The 23,973-nt window shown below is 57.8% G+C and overlaps 1 protein-coding gene across 7 annotated transcripts; it reads right to left on the bottom strand.

Moving 5' to 3' along the window:
- Nucleotides 1-338: 338 nt before the first annotated feature.
- METTL17 (methyltransferase like 17) lies at nucleotides 339-17,647 on the bottom strand. Of its 7 annotated transcripts, none has more exons than XR_006275363.1 (14): nucleotides 13,662-15,021; nucleotides 13,073-13,222; nucleotides 12,778-12,874; nucleotides 12,070-12,151; nucleotides 11,117-11,190; nucleotides 10,939-11,033; nucleotides 10,474-10,547; nucleotides 9,982-10,089; nucleotides 9,514-9,582; nucleotides 9,054-9,104; nucleotides 8,759-8,851; nucleotides 8,344-8,528; nucleotides 4,618-4,732; nucleotides 3,588-3,718 (listed from the first exon to the last, which is right to left on the bottom strand). XR_006275363.1 is itself a non-coding variant. In XM_038369703.2 (14 exons), the coding sequence occupies exons 1-14, from the start codon at nucleotides 17,583-17,585 to the stop codon at nucleotides 8,004-8,006; spliced, it is 1,380 nt and encodes a 459-aa protein (XP_038225631.1). In that variant the 5' UTR covers nucleotides 17,586-17,647; the 3' UTR covers nucleotides 7,719-8,003. The 7 variants fall into 7 exon arrangements, 6 of the variants coding, with proteins under 6 accessions (XP_043351700.1, XP_043351702.1, XP_038225631.1 ...); XM_038369703.2 differs by lacking the exons at nucleotides 3,588-3,718; nucleotides 4,618-4,732 and adding exons at nucleotides 7,719-8,091; nucleotides 17,526-17,647 and having other exon boundaries at nucleotides 13,662-13,815; XM_038369704.2 differs by lacking the exons at nucleotides 3,588-3,718; nucleotides 4,618-4,732 and adding an exon at nucleotides 7,719-8,091 and having other exon boundaries at nucleotides 11,002-11,033; nucleotides 13,662-15,025.
- Nucleotides 17,648-23,973: the final 6,326 nt, after the last annotated feature.

The following is a 23,973-nucleotide window of genomic DNA, read 5'->3' as shown; positions in this document are numbered from 1 at the left end:
GCACTGCAGTTGCTAGGTGTCCACACTGAGCCACGTTAAAGAGGTCTGGTTTTGCAAGCGCAGGGGCTCGGCCCTTTATAAAAGCCAGAGCTGTTATAGGGGGTGCATGCCAGGCTCCCAAAAAAAACCTTTCCTTTTGAAAACGGTGGGCCTTTCTGTAATATACGCTCTGTTGGATTGACTTCAAAACCCACCTCAGGCTTTCCCTGGGCACTTAGCAGTGCCAGGTCTCGGCCGCATCCCCAAAATCCACTCAGTGGGGGATGGTCCCATTGGTCCATGGATGCTGTCCCACTGAAAGAGGCCCGAAGGAACCACAAGCAAAGATGCACATAAAACACGAGCCATTATTTATTGCAGCGGCAACATCCATTGAACAAATGGTCTCAAAAACAGGCACCCATGAGCCGGGTGTTTGGAAGGCCACCAAGCTGCAGTCCGACCTCCTGTCTACCACAGGCTGCTAAATTCCACCCAGCTCCCCCAGCACTGAGCTCAGGAACGGACATTTGGCTAAAGCGTCTTCCCGAAAGGCCCCAGGGAGTTTGTTCCATGGGTTAATCACCCTCCCAGTTACAAAAAATGGAGCCTTATTTCCAATTGTAATTGGGCTTCCAGCTATTTCCCAGGAGTCTCTGCAAGGGCCAAGGAATCCACGGTTCACAAGCTGCGCAGAGATTGTGGTTTCATCTCACACCCTGGCCTTGGCACTAGGGTTGCAGAGATTCCTGGAGGTTTCATCCTGTGACATGATCTTTAATTAAGGGAGGGCTGGCAACCCTACGTGGCATCAGCTGCATCCAAGGGACCCACGCTGTTAGGAGTCCCCTGGCTGGCCCTCTTCAAGTTGCCTAAGGGATTTGGACAGCAATTGCTAGGCAGGGGAAGCAGGCACCCAACACCCCTAGGCAGTTTTGGCAACCTAAGCCCTGGAGGAAGGGGTGAGCTGCGGGGTTGGTGCAGCGCTGCCCATGGGCTGTAGCCCTGGAGAGCGAGAGGGAGTTCAGCTCTGTAACACCATGCTGCAGGACGGGTAACCAGCAGCGGGGAATTAAACTCACCACCCCTGATGCTAAGCCCACGAGCCTGTACTGACTGAGCTAAAGGCTCTTGCTCTGTTAGCCTGGCTAGGGCAGACTCATCAGCCTGTTCAGAGGCCCAGACACCAGGAGAGAGGGACAGACCCCAGTACGGGGCGGTGGGGAGATTACTTTGCTCCTAGGACTCAAAGGAGCTGGCTGGCTCAACAGCTGGGATGGGAGCCACCTGGGCCATCTGGAAACACACTGAGAACCTCCCAGCTTGTGTCACACAAGCCAGTGGACAACCACTAGGTGTCCCAGTCCCTGTCCTGGGGCTGGTGCCCCCTAGAGGGGAAAGGCCCCAGGCCCCAGCCTTCTGAACCAGCCAGTCCCTGTCCTGGGGCCAGATGAGAGCCGGCACCCCCTAGAGGGGAAAGGCCCCATGTCCCCTTCCCCACCCCCCAATCCAGCCAGTCCCCTGCCCAGGTGCCGGACGGGAGCTGACACCCCCTTAGGGTAACCAGATGCCTCAATTTTGGGGGCTTTTTCTTATATAGGCACCTATTACCCCCCACCCCGTCCCAATTTTTCACACTTGCTATCTGGTCATCCTATGCCCCCTAGAGGGGAAACACCATTTGGGGTCAGTCTCTGCAGGACATGGGAACAGTCCTACCTCCCCCTCAGGCCCAGATGGCGATGGTGGCCATGACAGTGAAGCCCAGTGCGATGAAGGAGAACTTGGCCAGGGGCGGCTCTCTGGAGCTCAGCTCATGGGGCAGGATCTCCAGGAAGGTGATGTACAGGAAAGTGCCAGCCGCCACCCCCTCCAGCAGGGCCATGGCCAGCCCACCGGCTGCTCCGCCCGAGAGAGAGAGCCCGATGCCCACGGCCATGCCGGAGGGGGACATGAGGGCGAAGATGCCCAGGTAGAGCAGCCTGCAGCGGGGCCGGGTGCCACTTTGCACCAGCTGCAGCCCCAGGCTGAAGGCAATCACGCCCTTGTGGACCAGCACGGCCAGGCAGAGCTGGAGGGCCCCCGCCTCACCCTGCTGCACCCCCACTGCCAGCCCCTCGAAGAGTGAGTGCAGTGACAGAGTGATGAAGAGCACCAGGGCCCGGAAGGAGCCAGGTGAGGGGCCACCAGGCACCGGGACCCCGTGGGAATGCGGGACAGTGGGGATGCTGGGTGGCAGGCAGGTAGAGTCATTGCCGGGCGCTGGGACCCCATGGGAGTGCGGGACAGAGGGGACACTGGGGGCTGAGCAGGCAGGGTCCTTGCCTGGGGCCCCATGGGTCGGTGGAGCTGAGTGGCAGCAGTGCAGCACCAGGCTCTCAGTGAGGAAGACGAGGAAGAAGCCGAGGGAGATGACAAGCTCCGCGAAGGGGTAATCCAGCTGTGCGGAGAGGGATGGGGAGATGGAGGGAGAGACATGGTTTGTTTCAGAGGGACTCGCATGCAGCCACCCAGCCTGGCCTTCCCCACCTCTACACGCAACCTATAGAGCATGTCCCAAAGGGAGGGCTATTTAGGAGAGTGGGATCTAATGGTTAGCGCAGGGAGCTGGGAGCCAGGACTCCTGGGTTCTGTCCCTGGGAAGGGAGTAGGGTCTTGTGGGTTAGAGAGGCTGGGAACCAGGACTCCTGGTTTCTCTCCCTGGCTCTGCAAAGGGAGTGGGGGCTAACAGTTAGGGCAGAGGGGGGCTGGGTTCTGTCCCCAGTTCTGGGAAGGGAGTGGAGGCTAATGGTTGGGGAGCAGCTGGGAGCCACGACTCCTGGGTTCTGTCCCCAGCTCTGGAAGGGGAGTAGGGTCAGTAGCCAGGACTCCTGGCTTTTCTCCCTGTATCTGGGAGGGGAGATTTGACAAGGGCCAGTCGCTCCCCCTGCCTTGGCTCTGCTCTCACAGCTCTTTCCCCACAGCTGCTCTCTTCCCGCCTCTCCGCAGTGCGGGCACTTCCAGCCAAGAGGTGTTGGGGGCACTCACCTCAGCCCCACAAGCACTGGCCTTAGACGAGTTGTTCTGTGTCCCCGTCAAGTTCTGCCCAGCAACAGCCTATGGGGAAACAAGGGGAATTAGATACCGTGCTGGGGGGCAGGCGGTGCACTGACCCCATATTCACCTGGAGGGCTGTCCCTGCGCCCCCTGCTGCAGGGGACGGGCCCGGCTCCATGTGTGTGTATGTGTGTCCCTGCACCTCCTGCGGGAGGGGACGGGCCCTGCTTTGTCTGTGTTGTGTGTCCGTCCTTGCGCCCCCTGCTGGAGGGGACGGGCCCTGCTCCGTGTCCCCCTGTGCCCCGTTGGAGGGGATGGGCCCTGCTCCCTGGGGGGGGGGGGGGTGTGTGTGTGTGTGTCCCTGCGCCCCCTGTTGGAGGGGACGGGCCCTGCTGTGTCTGTGTTGTGTGTGTCCGTCCCTGCGCCCCCTGTTGGAGGGGATGGGCCCTGATCCGTGTGTGTGTGTGTGTGTGTGTGTGTCCCTGCGCCCCCTGCAGGAGGGGATGGGCCCTGCTGTGTGTGCACCACCCTGCTGGAGCAAGGGGATCCCGTGCATCCCTGTGCTGTCTCACCTGCTGCAATCGCTTGCTCAGCTCCCCCTGGATGTCTGTCAGCGCATCGGCCGCTGTGTGCATGAGGCAGGCCCCCAGGAAGACCCCTGCTGCGAAGCAGCCGATGTAGCTCAGGATGCGCCGGTGCCGCCCTGTGGGAGGAGAGGGCTGGGATGAGGCCAAGACCACGGGGCAGGGCGGAGCAAGGGGATCCCAGCCTGGGAGGTGGGTCTCAAACTGGGGAACTGAACAGCCTGGGTCAGGAGAAAGCCAGAGGCGGGGAGAGCAGGCACAGAGCCCTGGACTGGCACTGGGAATACCTGGGTTCCAATTCTGGCCCAGGCACTGGCCTGTTGGGTGAGCTTGGTAAATCACGTGGCTTCCCTGCACCTCAGTTTCCCTATCTGTACAATGGAGCTAATGAGACTGACCTCCTTAGCAAAGTGCTTTAAGACCAAGGGTGATTAATGAACTGGCAAGAGGATGGAAGGGAGGAAGAGCAGGGCACAGATAAGAAGAAAAAGGGCAAAGCAATGGCTAAGAAAGTGGGACAGAATTGGACAGACACAACTTCAGTTTCCCTCAGGGGGGCCAGAGCCCCCTGAGTGTGGCTGTTTCTTTCGCCGCTCGGAGAGGCAGCGATGGGGATGGGGCAGGGTGGAGGTATCATTCATGCCTGCAGCTGCTCCATTGTCTTATTTACTAAGGGGGTTTCCCCTGCCCCAGGTGCCAGAAGCCTGCAGGGGATAGGGGAGGGGAAGCACCAGACAGACAGATACAGGGACAGAGAATGAGAGCAAGGAGCAGCAAGAGAGAGAGAGAGAGAGAGAGATAGATAGATAGATAGATATAATAAGCAGAGGGAAGTCTATGGGGATAGATGATAGGGGAGCAGAGCGGTGTCTGTGGAGATAGATGACAGAAGAGCAGAGGGGTGTCTATGCAGATAGATGATAGAGGAGCAGAGGGGTGCGTATGAGAATACCCAGCCCACCCACCCCTGTGATGTGGATGCAAAACGCTGTCCCACTCCCCCCCAGCCCCTCTTCACCTTTGGCCGCTTTGATCTGGAACCACTTGACCTGGGCCGGGATGAGGCCGCAGACGAGGGTGATGAGCAGCAGAGCCACCACGCAGCCGAACTTCACCGCCAGGAGTGGCTCCATTCACACATGCGCCAGGAGGGCTGGGTTGTGCAATACAGCTGGGCCTTACCCTGGGCTCACACCCTACAGCCCCTCCACAATGCCCTGCTAGCCCCAGCCCTCTCCTGTCCTCCCTCGCCTAACCGGTCCCAGACTAGGGAGACCCCCACCACAGATGACCCTAACTAATCCTAGGCAGCCACAGCCGACGCCAGGCCCTCAGCCGAACCCAGGCCTGGCCGGGGACCCTTCCAAGTCCCGGGAATCAGTAGGAGATGCTGTGCCACGCGGGGCTGGGTCAGGCCGTCCTCAGTTCCCTGGCCATCCTCCTCCCCTCCAGTCTCTACCTCACTCCATCTGCCCCTCTGCCTTCCCCTGTCCCCCTTCCTTTCACTGTATCTCTGCTGCTCCTCGCTCCCTCTCCTGCTCAGCTCCTGCCACCTTCCACAGTGTCTCCCAGCCCCGCACTGAATAATAACCTCAGGAGCTGGGAGAAGGGAGCCACCCCCAGCACGTCCTTCAGTCTTAATTACACCATCATTAAATAATTTATCGGGTAAACATTTCCCAAGAGCACTTTTCCCCACTACTTCCCCGGTCACCAACTGCATTCCTAGCAGCTTAGATATGTTTGTATTGTGCACCTATCCCTCTCTAATACCCAGCGGGCCCTGGCCCGGGGGGATTTTCCATCTGTTGAGGGGTTGGGTGCCAAGCTGGACGGTGTCAGATCAGCATCTCCCGGGCCCCAAGAGGGGTGAGGATGGAGAGACCTCAAACATACAGCCTCCCAGGGCCTGGTCAGCCCTCCACCTCTGCCAGCTGCCCGGCCTGGATTCACAGGGGTGCCAGCTGTCTCTGCAGCAGTGCCCTCTTCTCGTGTGCCAAGCACTGGGCCCCCAAGGACAGCCTGTCGGATAAAGCACCCATTTCTTCCCCTGGCTGCCCAGCAGGCCCTCGGGAGAGATGCCACCAGCAGGTATCTGCAATGGTAAAAGCCAGCCTGGCAAACCAAGCCACCACCTCTTACTCACCTGCAACCTGGGCTGAAGGGGCCTAAAGTCAGTGTTAACTGAGAAGCGCATTGGCTGCCCTGCCGCTCCCAAACCCAGCCTCCCCCTCGCTGCCCCGGCCCTGGGCAGCCAGAGCCTCGGATCCCAGCTGGCTCCTACCTCCCGGCCCCGTGCCCAGTAGCTACCCAGCGGGCTCCATGGGGTCTCCGCTGCTGAGTTACCGGCCGGTCCTTTGTCCTCCGGTGACATGGGGATAGTTCTAGGTAGTGCATTGCTGCCTGTGTGACCCTTCTCTCCCCGCTCCCTCCAGGAGAAATTCAACCCTCCACCTACAGCCTGCACAGTGAGTGGGGAAACAGAGTCACACACATCCCAGACTAATATCACCATGCTGCCCTCACTGCTGCAGGACCAACAGCACAGGGCACCTCGAGCTTTGTTACTGACCAGGCAATGCTGGGATGTTTGGTCATAAACTGGGCCAGATAAGAATCTCCTAGAAGGAAGAGGCCCCATGCCCTGTTCCCAGCCCCTGACCCCCGCACTGGGGACAGACAGGAGACAGGGTCCCAGCCCCATCTTCCATTCCCCACCCCACTAAGCCAGCTGGTCCCCACGCCCTGCGCCTGGGTCCCAGACAGCACTTCCTGAGCTCCTGTGATGATATCAACGCCTGGCTGCAGCTTGGCTCCTGAAACACACCCTGGCCCTTCACCCGCTGTTTACTCTCCACGGAGCATTTCCCACCACCACCAGCAGCCCATGGGCCACGGCCCTAACGCAGGGAGCAGGGTGGGGACTCCACAGGGAGGCTGTCCCACAGGGAGCAGGGTGGAGGTCTGCAGGGGGTGCAGTGCTGCAGTTTGGGAGCCCCCTAGGGAGTAGGATGGGGGCACGGTCACACAGGGAGCAGGGTGGGTGCCTGCAGGGGGCGCTGTCCTGTAGGGAGCAGGTTTGGGACCCCGCAGGGAACAGGCTGGGGGGCCCGCAGGGGAGGCTGTCCCACGGGGAGCAGAAATAGGTGCTGGATCCAACAGGCTGTCCTCGGGGCCCAGCGCCCAGCACGCAAAAAAAAAAGGTGGGGGGGTCTTCAGGGGAGGCTGTCCCGTAGGGAGTAGGCTCAGGCCCCGCAGGGAGCAGGATGGAGGTCTGCAGGGGGTGCAGTGCTGCAGAGTGGGAGCCCCACTCCCGCAGGGAGCAGAATGGGGGGCCCCGCAGGGGGCGCTGTCCCACAGGGAGCAGGGTGGGGGGCCCACAGGAGGCGCTGTCCTGCAGGGGGCAGGGTGGGGGGTCTGCATGGAGCGGGTGGGGGCCCCGCAAAAGAGACTGTCCCATAGGAAGCAGGATGGGGGGCCCACAGTGGGCACTATCCCATAGAGGAGCGGGTCCTGCAGGGAGCAGGGTGAGGTCTGCCGGGTGGGGGCTCTGCAGGGAGCAGGGTGGGGGGCGGCAGAAAGCGCTGTCCCGCAGGGAGCTGGGCCCACACAGAGCTCAGGCCCCCCCTTTCAGCCCCGTGGTTGCATGCCAAGCCTACGCACACAGCTGGGTCATGCCCAGGGGCTCCATGGAACCAGCTGAGCCCGTTCCCCCGCCCAAGCTATCGCACCTTACTCAGCTACGGGCTGTACGTGGTATGATCATAGAATATCAGGGTTGGAAGGGACCCCAGAAGGTCATCTAGTCCAACTATCTATGCCCAAGCTATGGCAATGGCAGCAAGTGGTAACTCCCCGAGCCCAGCACACACGGTGCCCAGTGTGTGGGGCATGCTCACCACCAGGTGAGGGAGGGCTGGCTGCCCACAGGAGGAAACTGAGACCCACAAGGGGAAGGGATACAGTGAGAGAACAGAACCAGGAGTCCTGGCTCCCAACCCCCCTGCTCTAACCACTAGACTCCCCTCCCCTCCCATAGCTGGGGAGAGTACCCAGGAGTCCTGACTCCCAGGCTGCTGCCAGTCTATCCCTGCACAGTAACTGACGCCGAAGCTGGTGGAGTGTTTCAGGCTATCTTTATTGGACCCAACCTGGGAGCTGGGGAGCCACCAGCTGCAGAAGGGAACCCAGGAGTCCTGCTGGCTCCCCGCTGCTCACTGGGGGCAGCACCTGCACCTCCAGTGCCACAGGTGATGGGGGCCATCAGAGGACCCCCCACCCCAGTGCCAATCCACTAGGGTGCTCCCTGCCGCCATCCCCATGTCAATGTCCAGGAGGGTCGGGCGACAGATCGCAGCGGGACCTCGGGGGCTCAGCATCTGCCCCCCGGGATGGGCTGGAGGGTTACTCCCCCAGAACGGTCTCCCCATGGGGCATCGTCACGGGTAGCCGATCCCCCCAATGGCTCCGTCGGGCGCAGCGATACAGATCCCTGTGGGAAGAGGGCATGGTGATGGTGATGGTGATGGGTCCGGATCCCCGAGCCAGCAAGTTCCAGCTCCAGATGGGAGCCAGCATCCCCTAGAAGGGAAATGCCCTCTATCCCATTCCCCACCCCCTGAGCCAGCCAGTCCCTGCCCTGGGGCCAGATGGGAGCCGGACCCCCTCAGGGGAAAGGCCCGTGCCCCCATTCCCTGCCCCCCTGAGCCAGCCAGGCCATCCCGGGTCCTTGGCAGAGCGGTACCTGCCATGCCGGCGCGCGGTGATCACGGCGTGCTGCAGGCTCCCGTCGGCACAGCACAGGTGGCAATGGACGTGCTGGGCCCGGCCCAGGACGGCCTGGGTGATGCGGGGCCAGGGCTCCTCACCCGCCCCTGGCCCCCGGCGCAGGATCAGGAAGGAGAACAACTCCTCCTTCAGTGCTGGGTTCTGCAACGACACATGGGCAGGGGGTGAGCCGAGGTCCCCTGCAGAGCCCCCTGCATCCGCCTCCCCCAGTCCCTCCACCCTGGGGCTGGCCCCAGCCTGTTCCCCACCCTTGCAGCCAGGCAGTCCCCACCCTGGGGCCAATCCCACCACAGCTCCCCATACGCCCCGCTGCCTGGCGGGAGGGGCACAGCTCCCCATACGTCCTGCTGCCTGGTGGGAGGGGCACATACCCAGCAGAAGGGCAGGGGGTTGTAGGCCTGGAGGTAGTTGCAGGGCAGGGGCTGCTTGGGGTTCAGCCGTGGGCAGGGCAGGTGGTGCGGGCACTAGGAGACAGAGACTGGCATTAGAGCATCCCACGTCTCCCCCCAGCCCTCCGTCGGGCACTGGGCTGGCCTTGGCCTGCCCTCCCCATACCCCACCCACTGAACTTCCACCCATCCCCCAAACTGGCCTCAGGCCGCCCACCCAACTCCCTCCGGCCACCCTGCAGGCCTCGGCCTGCTCCCCCACCCCACCGATACTCACTGGGGCGAAGACGTGAGCCTCCCGTGGGTCATGCGCCACCTTGTCGCCCCCCTGTTGGCCGAGGGGAGAGGAGTTAGAGCCCAAAGGGAACAAGCTGCACCCCCTGTTCCCTCTGCACTGCCGGCCCAGACGCCTGGGTCCCGTTCCATCCCAGACCCTCCCCCTGGGATCCCTGGGGGGCAGAGCTCTGAACTGCCGGCCCGGACGCCTGGGTCCCATTCCATCCCAGACCCTCCCCCTGAGGTACCTGGTGGGGAGAGCTCTGCACTGCTGCCTCCCAGTCCTTCCCCCTGGGGGCCCCCCAGCGCTTTGTGTTACTGTCCCCTACGCCTGGGTCCCATTGTCTCCCCATTCTCCCCTCCCCCAGGTGGCTGGGAGCCTGCCAAAGCTGCTGGGGGTGGGGAGGGGGATCGCAGGGGGTACCCGCCATAGCCGCAGGGAAGGAGCAGGGTCCCCTCACCCCCAGAATGATCTCTCGCGCCTCCATGAGCATCTGGTGTCCCTCTTTGGTCCCGTTCTCCACCAGCACCTGGAAGGGATTGGGAGGGTCTGATCTTGGAGGGAGGGGAAGAGACTGGGCATGGGGGGCCGAAACTGGGAGGCAGAGAGGGGAAGCCAGGTTGGGGGAGCCGAGGGGCTGATCCGGAGAGGGGAGGGAGACTCGGGGAGGGTGAGGGGTTGATCTGAGGAGTGGAGAGGGGGACTACAAGCCGGGGGGCGGGGCCAAGAGGCCGATCCAGGGGAGGGGAGGGGAGGGGAGGGGGACTCTGGGTGCGGGGGCAGAGGGGCTGATCCAGGGATGGGAGGGGGATGCCAGGGGTCCAATCCAGGGGAGGGGAGAGGAGGGGGACTCCGGGCCAGGGGGGCCACTCCGAGGGAGGGGAGGGGGACTCTGGGCGGGAGGCCAGAGAGGCAGGGGGTCACTCACCAGGAAGCCGTCCGTCTTCCTCCACAGCGTCCGTATGGTCTCCCTGCGCTCGGCCAGGCTGGGCAGCTCATTCAGGGAGAAGGCTGAGACCACCAGGTCAAACTTCACCTGCAAGTGCAGGGGGAGACACAGGATGTGGGCGAGGGGGGGAGATCAGACCCTGGCTGGGGTGGGGCAGATCCCCGGAGACCTCCCCACACTGGAGAATGCCCCAGCTCCCAGCCGCTCTGACCCGCCCCTTCTTCCACATGCTGCTGCTGTCCCCCACCCCAGAGCCAGCCGCATTCTGGTGCTGCCTCCCCAACAGAACCGCAAAGCAATGTGGGATAGCGCCAGGCAGGCAGCCCTGGCAAGCCGGAATCTAACAACACTTACGCCCACGCCCCCTCCCCCAGGCTTCCCTGCATAGCACTGGACCCCCCAGTGCTCCACCCTAGATCCAGCTGCCTCTTTATCCCCCCCCCCGCCACCCCTATAGGCAGGGCCCGTTACCTTGGGCGAGACGGGGAGGAACTGCCGGAAATAGACACCTGGAAAGAGTGGAGCCCGGGGGGACTCGGAGCCACCTGGAGCAGGGAGGGACGGACAGAGAGACAACAAGGCGGGGGTCACCGAGCGGGAGGGAGACAGGACAAGGGACAATGGAATGAGAGAGCGATGCAAGAAAGGCCTGGCAGCCCGGACTCCCAGGTTCTCTTCCCAGCTCTGGGGTGGCAGAAGGGTCTAGTGGAGTGGAGTGGCGTGGCGTGGCGTGGGGGGAGGGGAGGTACTGGCAGCCAGGACTCCTGGGTTCTATCCCTGGATCTGAGAGGAGAGTGGGGTCTAGTGATTGGACGGGTTGGGAGCCAGGACTCTTGGGTTCTTCCCCTGCTCTGGGGTGGCAGAGGGGTCTAGCAGTTAGAACTGGGGCCCTACCAGCCCTGGCGGGGCACTCAGCAGTGCCCCTGGAGGCCTCACCTTGCAGCAGCCGCTCAGCGAGGGCCAGCATGGGGGCGGAGTTGTCGACACACAGGTACTCACACAGGGTCTGGCCCCAGGCACCATGCGCGGCCCTGCACAGAGAGGGGGGAGCGTGAGACACCAGCAGCGCTCCCAGCACCACAGGAAATATCCCCCCTGCAGGGCAGAGGCTCACCAGCTGACGGAGCCCGTCCCAGAGCCAAAATCCAGCAGGGTGCGAGGGGCGAAGGCTGGAGCCCGCTTCTGGATCTATGGAGCAGAGCAAAGAGAAACCACATCAGCCCCAGCACAGCTCTGCGTAGACGACAGGCGGAGAACGGGACTTCTTCCCTTCAGAGAGCAGGGGCTAGTGATTAGAGCGGGGTGGGGGGCTGGAAGCCAGGACTGCAGGGTTCTATCCCCAGCTATGGGGGAAGTGGGGGCTAGTGGTTAGGGCTGGGAGCCAGGACTCTAATTTTTTACGCCCCTGTGCGGAATGAATTTTATTATGTGCACCAATATGGAGCTGATGTGTGACACTTCACCTTCATACTGGTGCATATAACAAAATTCATGTGGTGGGGGTGGGACCGAGGGGTTCGAAGTGTGGAAGGGGGGTCAGGGCTGGGAAAAAGGGTTGGGGGGTGAGGGCTCTGGCTGGTGTTGCTGGCTCTGGGATGGGCCTAGGTTTGGCGTCTGGGAGGAGGCTCAGGGCTGGCGAAGAAAACTGGGGTGTGGGCTCTGGAGTAGGGCCAGGAATGAGAGGTTTGGGGTGCAGGCTGCCCCGGGGAGAGAGAGGGCTCCCCCCAGCCCTCTCTCACCACAGCAGAGGCACCTTTCCCTGGCTGCGGCAGCTCCAGCGGGGCTGGGCTAGGCTGGGCTGAGGAAGAGGTTCCTCTCCCCTGGCCGGTCCACGCTGGAGGAAAGGCACCTCTCCCCACCGCAGCCTTGAGCCCCTGCACGGGGCTTAACAGGCAGCTGCACGGCCACGGAGCTTAGAGGAAACTTAGCTCCTGGGTTCTATCCCCAGCTCTGGGGAGGGAATGGGGTCTAGTGGTTAGAGCAATTTGGGTTGGAAGCCAGGATTCCTGGATTCTGTCCCCGACTCTGGAAGGGGAGTGGGCTCTAGTGCTTAGCACAGTCTCTCACCTCATGGAAGGCTCTGGACACAGCCGCAAACCCCCCATCCAGCCGAGCTGCCAAGTACACAAGACTCAGCTCGTCTGTATATCTGGGACGGGAAGAACACATAGAGCATATCAGTTGGGGGCTCTGACCCGCCACACATACCCCAGAGCCAGTGCTGACCTCCTTTACTGCCTGCCAGAAACTGGGGCTGGTAAACAGATGTTGTGCCCCACCCCAGAACTGGCTGCACCTTAGTTCTGGTGAGTCATCCCCATGTGGCATTGCCATGCGGCTATTAACCAGCTGCTCCACCCCAGAACTGGCTGCATCTCAGTGCTGCAAGAGGCATTCTTGTGTGACCTCCTTCACTGCCTGCCAAAATTTGGGGCTGGTAAACAGATGCTCCACCCCAGAACTGGCTGCATCTCAGAAGTGGGCGAGATGTCCCTGCGTGGCATTGCTGTGAATCTGTTCCCAGCTTCCCCACCCCAGAGCTTGCTGCATCTCAGCACTGATTGAGGCATTCCTGTGTGACCTCCTTCACTGCCTGCCAAAATGTTGGGCTGGTAAACAGATGCTCCACCCCACCCCAGAGCTGGCTGCATCGCAGTATCGGGTGAGCCGTCCTTGTATGGCGTCACTGTGCAGCTGTTCCCCAGCTGCCCAACACAAGAGCTGGCTGCATCTCAGCACTGCAGGAGACCCATCACGACCCCAAGAGGGTATCACCTCAGTGCCTCCCAGTGATAGGTGGTTTTTCGAAGCCTGTTCAGCACCCTCCTCTGCAGCTTCTCCTCCTCAGCGTCGGTCAGGGAGCTGGATGCGTCTGACAGAGAGAGACAGGGTTAAGCATAGAGAAGGCTGGGGGAGACCAAGCAGAGACCAACACTGAGTGAGGAGAGCGCCCCCCCGCCGGACCTGCACCCCGCAGCACTGTGGGGCCCTGGGGCCAACACTGACTGCATGGGAAGAGCCTCTTCACCTGGATGGTTTCTCCCCATCCTGTCCCCCACTTTGCGCTCACCTGCTGTGCGGGGATGGACCTTCTCCCTCAGCTGCTGCTCCAGCTGCTGCCCTCTCCTCTGCAGCTCGCTGGCCTCCAAGGGGCGCTTCCGGCTCCAGAGGTAGTTGGTCAGAGACACAACCTGGTCCTTCAGCCCATGCACGGTGGACTCTGGTGGGGGATGAATGAGATACGATGGGCCCAGTGAGAAGCCTGTCACGCTGAAAAGAGCAGGGATCACTGGTCCTGAGGTGCAGCCCAGCTCTGGGGCAGAGCAGCTGGGTAACAGCCGCACATACCATCACATGGGGATGGCTCACCCAGTGCTGAGATGTACCCAGCTCCAGGGTCTGGCAGGTGGGAAACAGCTGCACATAACACCACGTGGGGACGACTCGCCTGGCACCGAGATGCAGCCAGCTCTGGGACAGAGCAGCTGAGTAACAGCTGCACATAACACCACATGGGGATGGCTCGCCCTGAGCTGAGATGCAGCCAGCTCTGAGGCAGGGCACCTGAGTAACAGTAGTGCAAGGAGGGAGTAACCCTACTGAGCCCCTCACCCTGCTTCTTGCAGCACCGAGCCCCCTCACGCCCAGTGGTTACTTACGCTCCACCAGCAGCTGGGCAGCCTTCACCAGTTCAGCCGGGAGCTGGACACTCCTGAGATGCAGCACCCCTGGGTGCCGGCGGTGGGGGACATTGCCCAGAAAGTCAGAGGAGTTGTCCACCTGGGAAACCCTTGGGATGATGGTGGCGAAGGCCTGAGCAGGGAGAGAGCCATCAGGAGAGCGGGGCAGGCCTATATGGCCTGCATGGGAAGGTCCACACGGGGTTGTATGGCTTAGCCAGTGGCAGTGAGGGTAGCAGGGCCACATGGGGGATACTGCCCAGCAGGATGCAGAGCAGCAGGCTCTATATGATTATAGCCTGGTAGGATAGTCCATATGAGGTTATATAGCCCGAGCAGGACCAGGGCCCCAGGCTCCAATGGGTCTGGGTTGGTGGCAATGTCAGAAATGGGTGTATATGGTTTTACATAGCGATACAGTCACATTTAGAGTGGGGAGCTGAAGGAGGAAGGCTGGTCATTACCTAGTCATATAGCATGGGGCAGGATGGGACATACGGAGTTACTTGGTGGGGGTGGAAAAGAGGAGCAGAGCTCCCTCGTGTGTTAGCCCCACTGGCCCGTCACGCTGCACTGGCCGCATTGCATTGCATTTGGGGATTGGCTTGGGCACTCCGGAGGAACCAATCCCTGTCCAGCACGCGGTGTCCATGGACGACTTACTCTCCATCTCAGTTTACGACCCAGGCTTATTTTATCCGCTGTAAACAGCTCCCTGGGCATTCCCCTTATCTCAGCCAGCACCAAGATTCTGCTCTCAGTCCACCTGACCTCCCTAATCCTACTTCCAATTGGGGCCAACGTCCAACATCATCTATGTCCCATTACGCGCGTCAGCCAGGCCGACGCTGCACCCCTTGTTTGCCTTTCCTCCATTAGCTTACGTTTCACTGGCACCGTGTCCCCGTCCTCCTGCACCTTCCTTTTTAAGGTCTCTGCTCAGCGACATGTTCCCAAGTCCACAGTCACTCTAATCATTTCCACCACCATTAACCCAAGCTCAAAGTACGAGGCTGGGGCTGCCTGCCCACCTCCTAGGGTCCAGCTCCGAACCCACATTGTACACTTGCTCTGCTTGCAAAGCATCCTGCTGTAATTTCACCTGGGCTTTTCTTTTAATCACACCACGACAAACTGCTCCAAAACAGCAAAATCTTTTGATCTGTCACCACTGGACATTTCGACATGAACCAAAGTGTAGGCCAAGAAAAATAACGTTCCTTGGCTCCATTCCGGGAGCAGCCCTCAACAGCCACCCCACAATATTTGTTATCACCAGCACGGGCAGTTCCCACTTTACTAACATCCCAATGTGGAGCCTGCTCCCAGGGCCGTCCCTATTCTGGGGCCCTACGCAGCCCCCTGCCCCCCACGGGGGGGCGAGGGGGCAGGCCTCTGGTGTGGAGGGATTGGCCCCAGGCCTCTACTGGTGGGGGCAGGGCTGGCTTGGGGGGCAGAGAGGAATCGCCCCCAGCACCCACCAGTGGCGCAGCTAGGGCCGGGTTACTGCACTTCCTGCCGCCGGTGAGCACAGGCCCGGCCCTGCTGCAGTCCTCAGGGGAATGGGGGAGGGAAGGGGCAGGGCGGGGGCGGAGCAGGGACAGGGGCTTTTAGGGGAAGGGGTGGAGTGGGGGTGGGGCTGGGGCGCAGGCCATGGGGAAGGAGTGGGGGAGGGGCTGGAGCAGCATTGGTGCCCTAAGCAGTTGCGTACTTTGCGTATGGGTAGGGACGGCCCTGCCTGCTCCCCCAAAGTGAACCCACATCTGAGCAATTCCGTCTGCTACTCCAAGCAAGACCAGGGCCAGCATGAGTCAATTCAAGACAGCAAGTTTCCTTGTTCCATATCACTTAAGGCCACTTTTACTTTGCATGCCATGCATTCCTTATTGCATCTGAAGAAGTGGGTGTTTTTATCCACGAACGCTTATGCCCAAATAAATCTGTTAGTCTTTAAGGTGCCACCGGACTCCTTGTTGTTTTTGTGGATACAGACTAACACGGCTACCCCCTGATACTTGACATGCATTCCTTATATACTTCTCAGGATATTATTAGTAGTACTCACTCACTTAATGTCATGCCTATCTGAATGCTATTACAACATCACCGATGTGCCCTTGGTTTTGCTTAATATATTGATACTGTACTTTTGCTTCCATTTTTTGTTGAAATGTTTGGTTATACAAGGTATGCAAGGTATTACATGGTTTGGGGGAGTGGGAGCTGGCCCATAGAGAATTAATACAGCCCAAAGAAGAAGAGTCTTGTCCATTGTGGATAGTTCTCTGAAAACATCCACTCATTGTGCAGCAGCCGTCAAAAAAGCTAACAGAATGCTTGGAATCATTAGGAAAGGGATAGATAATAAGACAGAAAATATCATGTTGCCTCTATATAAATCATGGTACCTCCACATCTTGAATACTGTGTGCAGATGTGGTCACCCCATCTCAAAACAGATATATTGGAATTGGGAAAGATTCAGAAAAGGACAACAAAAATTATTAGGGGTATGAGGAGAGATTAATAAAACTGGGAAAAGAAACGACTAAGGGGGGATATGATTGAGGTCTATAAATTCATGGAGGATAGGTCCATCAGTGGCTATTAGCCAGGATGGGCAGGGATGGTGTTCCTAGTGTCAGTTTTGCCAGAAGCTGGGAATGGGTGACAAGGGATGGGTCACTTGATGATTACCTGGTCTGTTCATTCCTTCTAGGGCACCTGGCATTGGCCACTGTCGGAAGACAGGATAGTGGACTAGATGGACCTTTGGTCTGACCCAGTAGGGCCATTCTTATGTTCTTATATGGTGTAATATAACTGGGGAGAGTCTGGTCCATATGGGGTTATTTGCCTGGAGGGAGGTTATATGGCCTGGGCAGCTGGTCCATACAAGGCTGTAGGATGTGTGTGTGTGTGGGGGGGTACAATTACCAACATTGTATTTCAAAAATAGACAACTGTTTTCTTAGTAACCCCACCCCTTCTCCCAATATTATATTATTATTATTAATAATCCTACTAAGCAAGACTCACCTACAGTCACATGAGGTATCTCTTGCTGCCTTTTGCAGAACTAAGAAACTTCCAATCTTATTGTACAAAATAAGGGGGGGGGGGTCCCTTGTAATAAGAGACTGTTGGCAACTCCAGTGGGAGGTTATATGGGGGGGGGGCTGGTCCCTACATGGCTATATTGTTATGAGAACATAAGAATGGCTATACTGGGTCAGCCCAACGGTCCCTCTAGCCCTGCATCCTGTCCTCTGACAGTGGCCAATGCCAGGGGCGTCAGAGGGAAGGGACAAGGCGATCCATCCCATCCTTCAGCCCCCACATTCTGGTGGTCATCAGGAGTTATATTTGTCCAAAGGGGTTTGGTCTGGACAGCGTTACACGGCTGGGGGGAGTCTGGCCCATATGGGGTTATATGGCGCGGGGGGTGTCTGGTCTGGACAGGGTTATATGGTTGGGGGAGAGTACAAGGCCTGAGGGGCTGGTCTATACAAGGCTATATGGCCTGCAGCAGGGGGTTGGCTCTGGGATGCAGTCCCGACAGGGTCATGGGGCTGAAGGGGTCTGGCCCACACAGGGCTATGTGGCCTGGGGGGAGGGGTGGTCCATTTGGGGCCATATGGCCCAGGAGTTGTAGGCGGGGCGGGGCGGGGCGGGGCTTTGGCCGAGGACGGGGGTGCGCTGAACTGGTCACGTGCTCTGCTTCCCCTCACCCGCCGTCGGTGCCGGGTGCCGAAGCCGCCCCAGAGAGACGCTGCACGCGCCCTTTACGCAAATCCCCGCAGGGCTCTTCACGAGATCCCGGGTGGGGGAGGGGTCACTCACCCGGAGCGGGCAGGGGCCGCCGCAAAGTCCCCAAAACCTCCGCACCCGCCTGGCCGCCATCTTGGAACACCCACGTGCGGCGGCTGGAGCGGCTAGCCAATTGGGAGGCGAGAGAGCCGGGCCGCGCCGGGGGACCAATCGCGGGACACTATGCAAATGAGGAGGTCGAATGCCGCGGAGGGAGCAACGATTGGGCCAGCCCGCTATGGAGGGGCGTGGCCTAGGCGGTGGGTGGGGGCGGCCCGCTATGGAGGGGCGGGGCCTAGGCGATGGATGGGGGCGGCCCGTGTCTTGGGCTCGAGACTCGCGTACGCCACCGCACTACCTGCGCCTCTCGTGTGGCTGATTGGTCCAGTGTCTGCTCGTCCCGCCCTCTTCTTTCCCTCCCCTAGCGTTCCATGCCTTTTTGCATATTCCCCCGCCGTTCGGAGCGCTGCTGGCCCGCTCACTTCTCTCTTGGGGGGGCCTGGTTCGGAATCCAGCCCCGTCCAAGAGGGAACTGCCTGGGCGGGTCAATCCGGATTAGGAAAACTGCCTGGGAGGGTTAATCAAGATTAGGATAGCTGACTGGGGTGGTTAATCTGGATTAGGGTAGCTCTCTAGTGAGTTAATCCAGTTCAGGGTGGCTGCTGGGACAGTTAATCTGGATTAGGGTAGCTGTCTGGGAGGGTTGATCTGGATTAGGGGACCTGTCTGGGTGGGCTAATCCAGATTAAGGTGGGGAGCTTCAGCGAGGGGCTGCCTTTGATTTTTTGGGGGGCCTTGCTTGGAGCCATCAGCTCCTGCCTTTGTAGTCATTTAACCGGGGATTCTCCCTACAAATTATGGGGGAGCCAATTTAACTGGACATTTTCTTTGCAAAGTGGGGAGTAGCATGGGAGGGGAGCCAATGTAAGTGAAAACTCTTTTCGCAAAGGGAGATGGGCGGATGCAATTTTCCTGGGATCTTCTTGGCAAACCTTTTTTTTTGCAAACTGAAGGAGCGGCCAGCTGGGGGAGTTGTTGCCTAAAATAATTTACGGGGAAATTTTATCTGCAAAAGGGGGAGCCTGAGGCAACTTAACGCACTGGAAATCTGCTTTCAAACTGGGTATGAGGGGGCCAGACCACTTTACCTGGAAATATTCTTTGCAAATGGGAAGGGGCGTGAAACCAGGGATTCAGAAAAACTTGGGGGTGGGGGCAAAATTCCATCAGCACAGATGCCACTGTCTGGGGTTGTATTGTATTCTGAGCAGCTGGAGGGGGGCTGTAGACCTATGAAAAGTCAGGGGTGGGGGGAACTGCCCCCTTGGCCCCTAGCAGATGAGGAGGGGCACTGCAGTTTAACTGGAGATTCTCTTTCCAGACTGGAATACTTGTGGCACCTTAGAGACTAACAAATTTATTAGAGCATAAGCTTTCGTGAGCTACAGCTCACTGAAAGCTTATGCTCTAATAAATTTGTTAGTCTCTAAGGTGCCACAAGTACTCCTTTTCTTTTTGCGAATACAGACTAACAGGACTGCTACTCAGAAACCTGTCTTTCCAGACTGGGTTTGAGTGATTTGCAGCCTGGATTGGAGGGAGTTAATTGGGAGATTTGTCTCTGCAGCACCCCCTGCCCTGCGTTTGCGGGGATTAGCTCTGAGCCCTCCCTCCCCATCTTATTGTCTGTCCCCATCTGCTTTGAGCTGTAAAATCCATGTGATGCCTGGCTAGGGGTAGTGGTGGGGGGAGGGGTAGCCTATGCAGTGCTTCTGGGCCTCCCGCTGCGCCACCTGTTACCATGAAGGTTGGAGGAAGGGGGACCCCTGGCTCCCCAGACCATGGATGCGGGAACCCAAGAGAGTGGGGACCCAAGAGAGTGACCCCAGGGGGCATCCATGGGGCCTTCAGAGTGAAACAGACACAGGGCCAACACCCTCAGCATGAATAGGTCACCATAGCTCCATGGTGGAGCCTGACATCAGCTTTACACCCGCTGAGCATCCGGCCACCAGTGCTGGAATTTCCAAAGGGACAAGACACGAACTGGGCACCTAATTCCTTTAGGCCCCTTAGAAAAATCCCCAGATAAATTGCTTTATGGTGGGACCCCCCTGAAAGGGTGGGGGATATCTTTGGGCTTCATTGCATGGAGAGGTGGGAATGTCACAGGGTCCTTTCCCTGGAGCAGTATTGTGGGTCTTGTGGTGACTCTTACCTAAGCTTCGTGGCCAAATATCAAGAGGTGAGGGGCCAAAGTTTCAGCTGGTGCAAATTCAGACCAGCCTGGAAACTCTTGTATTGTAAAGAACCTGACAAGGAAACAACAGAACCTTCGAGGGTTGAGATTTCCCCAGCCTAAGGCAGTCAGCTGCCCCAAACCCAATTTTAAAATTAGTGGGACTTCAGCGTCCAAATCCCCTAGGAGACATTGGGACTCTGAGGTAGCTCTTCCATTAATTTTAGTGCAGACATGCACCTAAATCCCCTAGATGGCACTGAGGCTCTCAACCTGAATCTTCCAGTGGGACTGCTTGCAACTAGACCATGTCACTTTGTGTTGATGGAGCTCAGCTGGGGAAAGTCCCTCTGGCTTTTGTTTCCTTAGATCATAGCTAGCGAAAGAGGGGGCATGACCCCTGTGGGCAAGGAGGCGAGCTGCTACCAAGTACAGTACAAGAAACTTTTCAGGGCTTGGGCTTTTCTCTGATTGGGATGCAAGGCTGACTGCCAGTCTGAATTTGTCTAGCTTCAACTTCCGGCCACTGGATATTTTTAATCAGAATGTCATGCCAGGTCAAACACCTTGCAGAATTCGCAGTGTGTTACATCAGCACTTTTACCTTTGTCAACCAAACGTATAAGCTCATTACAAAAATATCAGATTAGTTTGGCAAGATCTAGTTTCCATAAACCCATGTTGATTTGCATTAATTATAGTACTCTTCATTAGTTATTTATTAATCAAATCCCATATCAGCTGCTCCCTGGTCTTGCCCAGGATCAATGTCTGGCAGATTACCAAGGTCATTCCGTTTACCCTTTTTAAAAATTGGCACACAATTAGTTTTCTTCTAGTCTTCTGGAACTTCCCCAGTGCTCCACGAGTGATCAGAAATCTTCATTAATGGTCTCCTCTCCAGCTCTTTTAAAACTCTTAGATGCAAGTTCTCTAGACCTGCTGATTTAAATATTTCCTTTCTTTTCCCCCCACCTGAAGAGTTTTACTAAATAGCTGCAGAGGGGAAATGCCGCTACTGCTGAGCTGGAACCCACCTGTTAACAGTGCACAGCAATCCTAAACATTTCCAGACAGGAAGTGAAGGGTAAGCCTGCAAATCTGTAGAGGTAATTTTAGGGATTAAGAACAATAGAAATGTCAGGCTGGAAGTGACCATGAGAAGTCATCAAGTCCAGTCCCCTGTGCTGAGGCAGGACCTAGTTAACCTAGACCAGCCCTGACAGGTATTTGTCCAACCTGTTCTTAAACACCTCCAGTGATGGAATTGGAGCTGGACAAATCGGGGCTCTTGGTTTATATTTCTGACTCAAGGTCATTGGTTCTGAGGTCGGGGTGCAGTAGCAAGGCCCAGGGGTCTGACTGGGCATGGCACACAGAGGGTGGGTGTGACGCTTCACTCCATAATGTTTTATGGAAATATGCTTATGAGTGTGAATATAATGTAACTGGAATATGCTTTATGCAAAAGGTCTCTTGTAAAGTATCATTACAAAATTTATAATCTACTGAGTGTGTTCATCCTGTTTGTTTGCATGTATTATTTTTATGTCTGGAGTTAGGAGAATAAGACATAAACTTGTATAACTGATGTAAACACATTAAGTGGAAGCTATTATGGATACTTCAGAATCAATGAACTGCGAATGGGTTTGTTTACCTGCAAGCCTTCCTGTGCACCTGTCCGCCAGGAGGTCTTACAATGACATGTGATCATGTCACCTGAACTGTAATCCATCTTAAACCTGATCCTTTTCCATTTAGAAGGAGGGGTGGGGACCCAGAGAGACAAAAGATTCCCATCTTGTGCCAAAGCTATAAAAGGGGGTGGAACAGAACAAAGGGGGTCTCAGTCATGAGAAAGCCCCTGCTTTTCACCTAAGATGCCTGCTGGAACTAACAGGAATTGTACCGGGGAAAGTATTGGACCCAGACTAGGAAGGACTCTAGTCTGTGAAAGAAGCTTATTGGAACATCTCTGAGGATGAGATTTACCTATAAACAGTTTCTTAATGTATTAAGCTTAGACTTGCATGTTTTTGCTTTATTTTGCTTTGTGACTTACTTTGTTCTGTCTGTTATTACTTGGAACCACTTAAATCCTACTTTTTATTCTTCATAAAATCACTTTTGTTTATTATTGAACCCAGAATAGGTGATTAATACCTGGGGGAGCAAACAGCTGTGCATATCTCTCTATCCGTGTTATAGAGGGCGGACAATTTACAAGTTTACCTTGTATAAGCTTTATACAGAATAAAGCGGATTTATTTGGAGTTTGGATCCCATTGGGAGCTGGGTGTCTGGGTGCTGGTGATAGGTGACCTGTTGAGCAGTTTTTGGTTAAAGTCTGCAGCTTTGGGGGCATGGACCAGACCTGGGTCCGTGTTGCAGCGGGCTAACGTGTCTAGCTCAACAAGGCAGGGTTCTGGAGTCCCAAGCTGGCAGGGAAATGGGCTCAGAGGTAATTCCAGCACGTCAGGTGACAGTCCCAAGTGGGTCTTTGTGACCGAACCTTCATAGTGGGGATATCAGTTTAGCTGGGCCCAGGGGTTGCATCAAGCAAGGCAGAGCATATGGGGAGCCTGCACACTGGAGGGGTCATGGTGCCCGATCCACTCCCAGTAGAAGTGTGCATTTCTGGGAATGGGAATCTCTCATCATTTACTGTAAAGAGGAAGAGGAAATTTCCAAGAGGCTAGGTCAGGGGCCTGTACTACCCAGGGCTGTGTGTCTCGAAGGGCAGAGCTAATTCACTTTTGAAAAATCCCTGTGGCCCCGAGTGATTGCTTGCTTTGGTTTTAAGGGCTAGAAGATCGCATCCTCTGACACCTGTGAAACAAATATGTGGCCCAGGCACCACCTGGGTCCTTGGGTTTACAGAGCCCGTGTCCTAGCCACGGAGCAAGGGAGGGCAGGTGCTGGTAGATTCAGAAACTTTCATTCTCTCCCAACCTCCCCCACCCCACTCACTGGGCTATAGGGGAGTCTCTGGCCATCCTTGCGCTGGGCTACTGGCTCCCTGCCCCACTCACCACAGCACAGTGCCCCATAGCACTGCTATGGGGCCAGCCCTGCCTGCCAGGGGAGAGCACGCCCTGCTGACCCCTGCCCCGCTTCCTGCAGCACAGCGCCCCCTAGCGCCACACTGGGGCATTGGAGTCAGCACTGACTGCCAGGGGAGAGCGCCCCCTACTGAGCCCCCTCCCCGCTCCATGTAGCACAGCGCCCCCGGCTGAGCTCCCTCCCCACTCCCCACAGCACAGAACCCCCTAGCAATCATAGAATCATAGAATCCACCAGGGTTGGAAGGGACCTCAGGAGGTCATCCTGTCCATTCCCCTGCTCAAAGCAGGACCGATCCCCAACTAAATCATCCCAGCCAGGGCTTTGTCAAGCCTGACCTTGAAAACCTCTAAGGAAGGAGGTTCCACCACCTCCCTGGGTAACACATTCCAGTGCTTCCCCACCCCCCTAGTAAAAAAGTTTTTCCTAATATCCAACCCTAAACCTCCCCCACTGCAACTTGAGACCATTACTCCTCGTTCTGTCATCTGCTAGACTGAGAACAGTCTAGATCCATCCTCTTTGGAACCCCCTTCAGGTAGTTGAAAGCAGCTATCAAATCCCACCTTATCCTCACAGGGGCATTTGGGCAGCACTGACTCCCAGGGGAGAGCACCCCCCCAACTGAGCCCCCGCGCCTGGTCTCTGTAGCACAGTGCCCCCAAGTGCCACACAGGCATTGGGGCCAGCACTGACTGCCAGGGGAGAGTACCCTCCACTGAGCCCCCTGTCCCGCTTCCTGCACCATAGCACCCCCTAACATTACACTGGGGCACTGGGGTCAGCACTGACTGCCGGGGAAAGCGTCCCCTACTGAACCCCCTCACCCCACTCCCTGCCCCACAGCGCCCCTTAGAGCAGCAATGGGACCAGCACTGACTGCTAGGGGAGAGCGCCCCCTACTGAGCCCCACCTAGCTCCCTGCCCCACAGTGCCCCCTGTTGGGGCCAGCACTAACTGCTAAGGGAAAGCTCTCCCTGCTGAGCCCTGCACCCCACTCCCTACCCCACAGCGCCCCCTCCAGACCCTCTCACACACTCGCAGCCACATCTGTTCCAGTAAATGTGTTTTATTCCTGGCTCTGAAAGGCAAACTCAATTCAATGCAGTCTACAGCCCCTCCTGCCTCCAGGCCCGTGGCTGCTGCATCTGGTGCTTCCCTGGGCTCTGGTGCGGC

Source organism: Dermochelys coriacea, chromosome 13, assembly GCF_009764565.3.
Source record: "Dermochelys coriacea isolate rDerCor1 chromosome 13, rDerCor1.pri.v4, whole genome shotgun sequence".
Taxonomy (NCBI): Eukaryota; Metazoa; Chordata; order Testudines; family Dermochelyidae; genus Dermochelys; species Dermochelys coriacea.
This window is presented reverse-complemented; position numbering and strand designations above follow the sequence as displayed.

Excerpts from the sequence above, each read along its gene's own strand:
- METTL17 (XM_043495764.1), bottom strand. The coding sequence starts at position 13,929 with ATGTGGCCCTGCTACCCTCACTGCCACTGGCTAAGCCATACAACCCCG. Across the intron at positions 11,191-12,069 it reads TGTCCAGAGCCTTCCATGAG|ATCCAGAAGCGGGCTCCAGC; the intron begins GTGAGAGACTGT and ends TCTGCTCCATAG. Across the intron at positions 10,090-10,473 it reads TCCTCCCCGTCTCGCCCAAG|GTGAAGTTTGACCTGGTGGT; the intron begins GTAACGGGCCCT and ends CTGCACTTGCAG.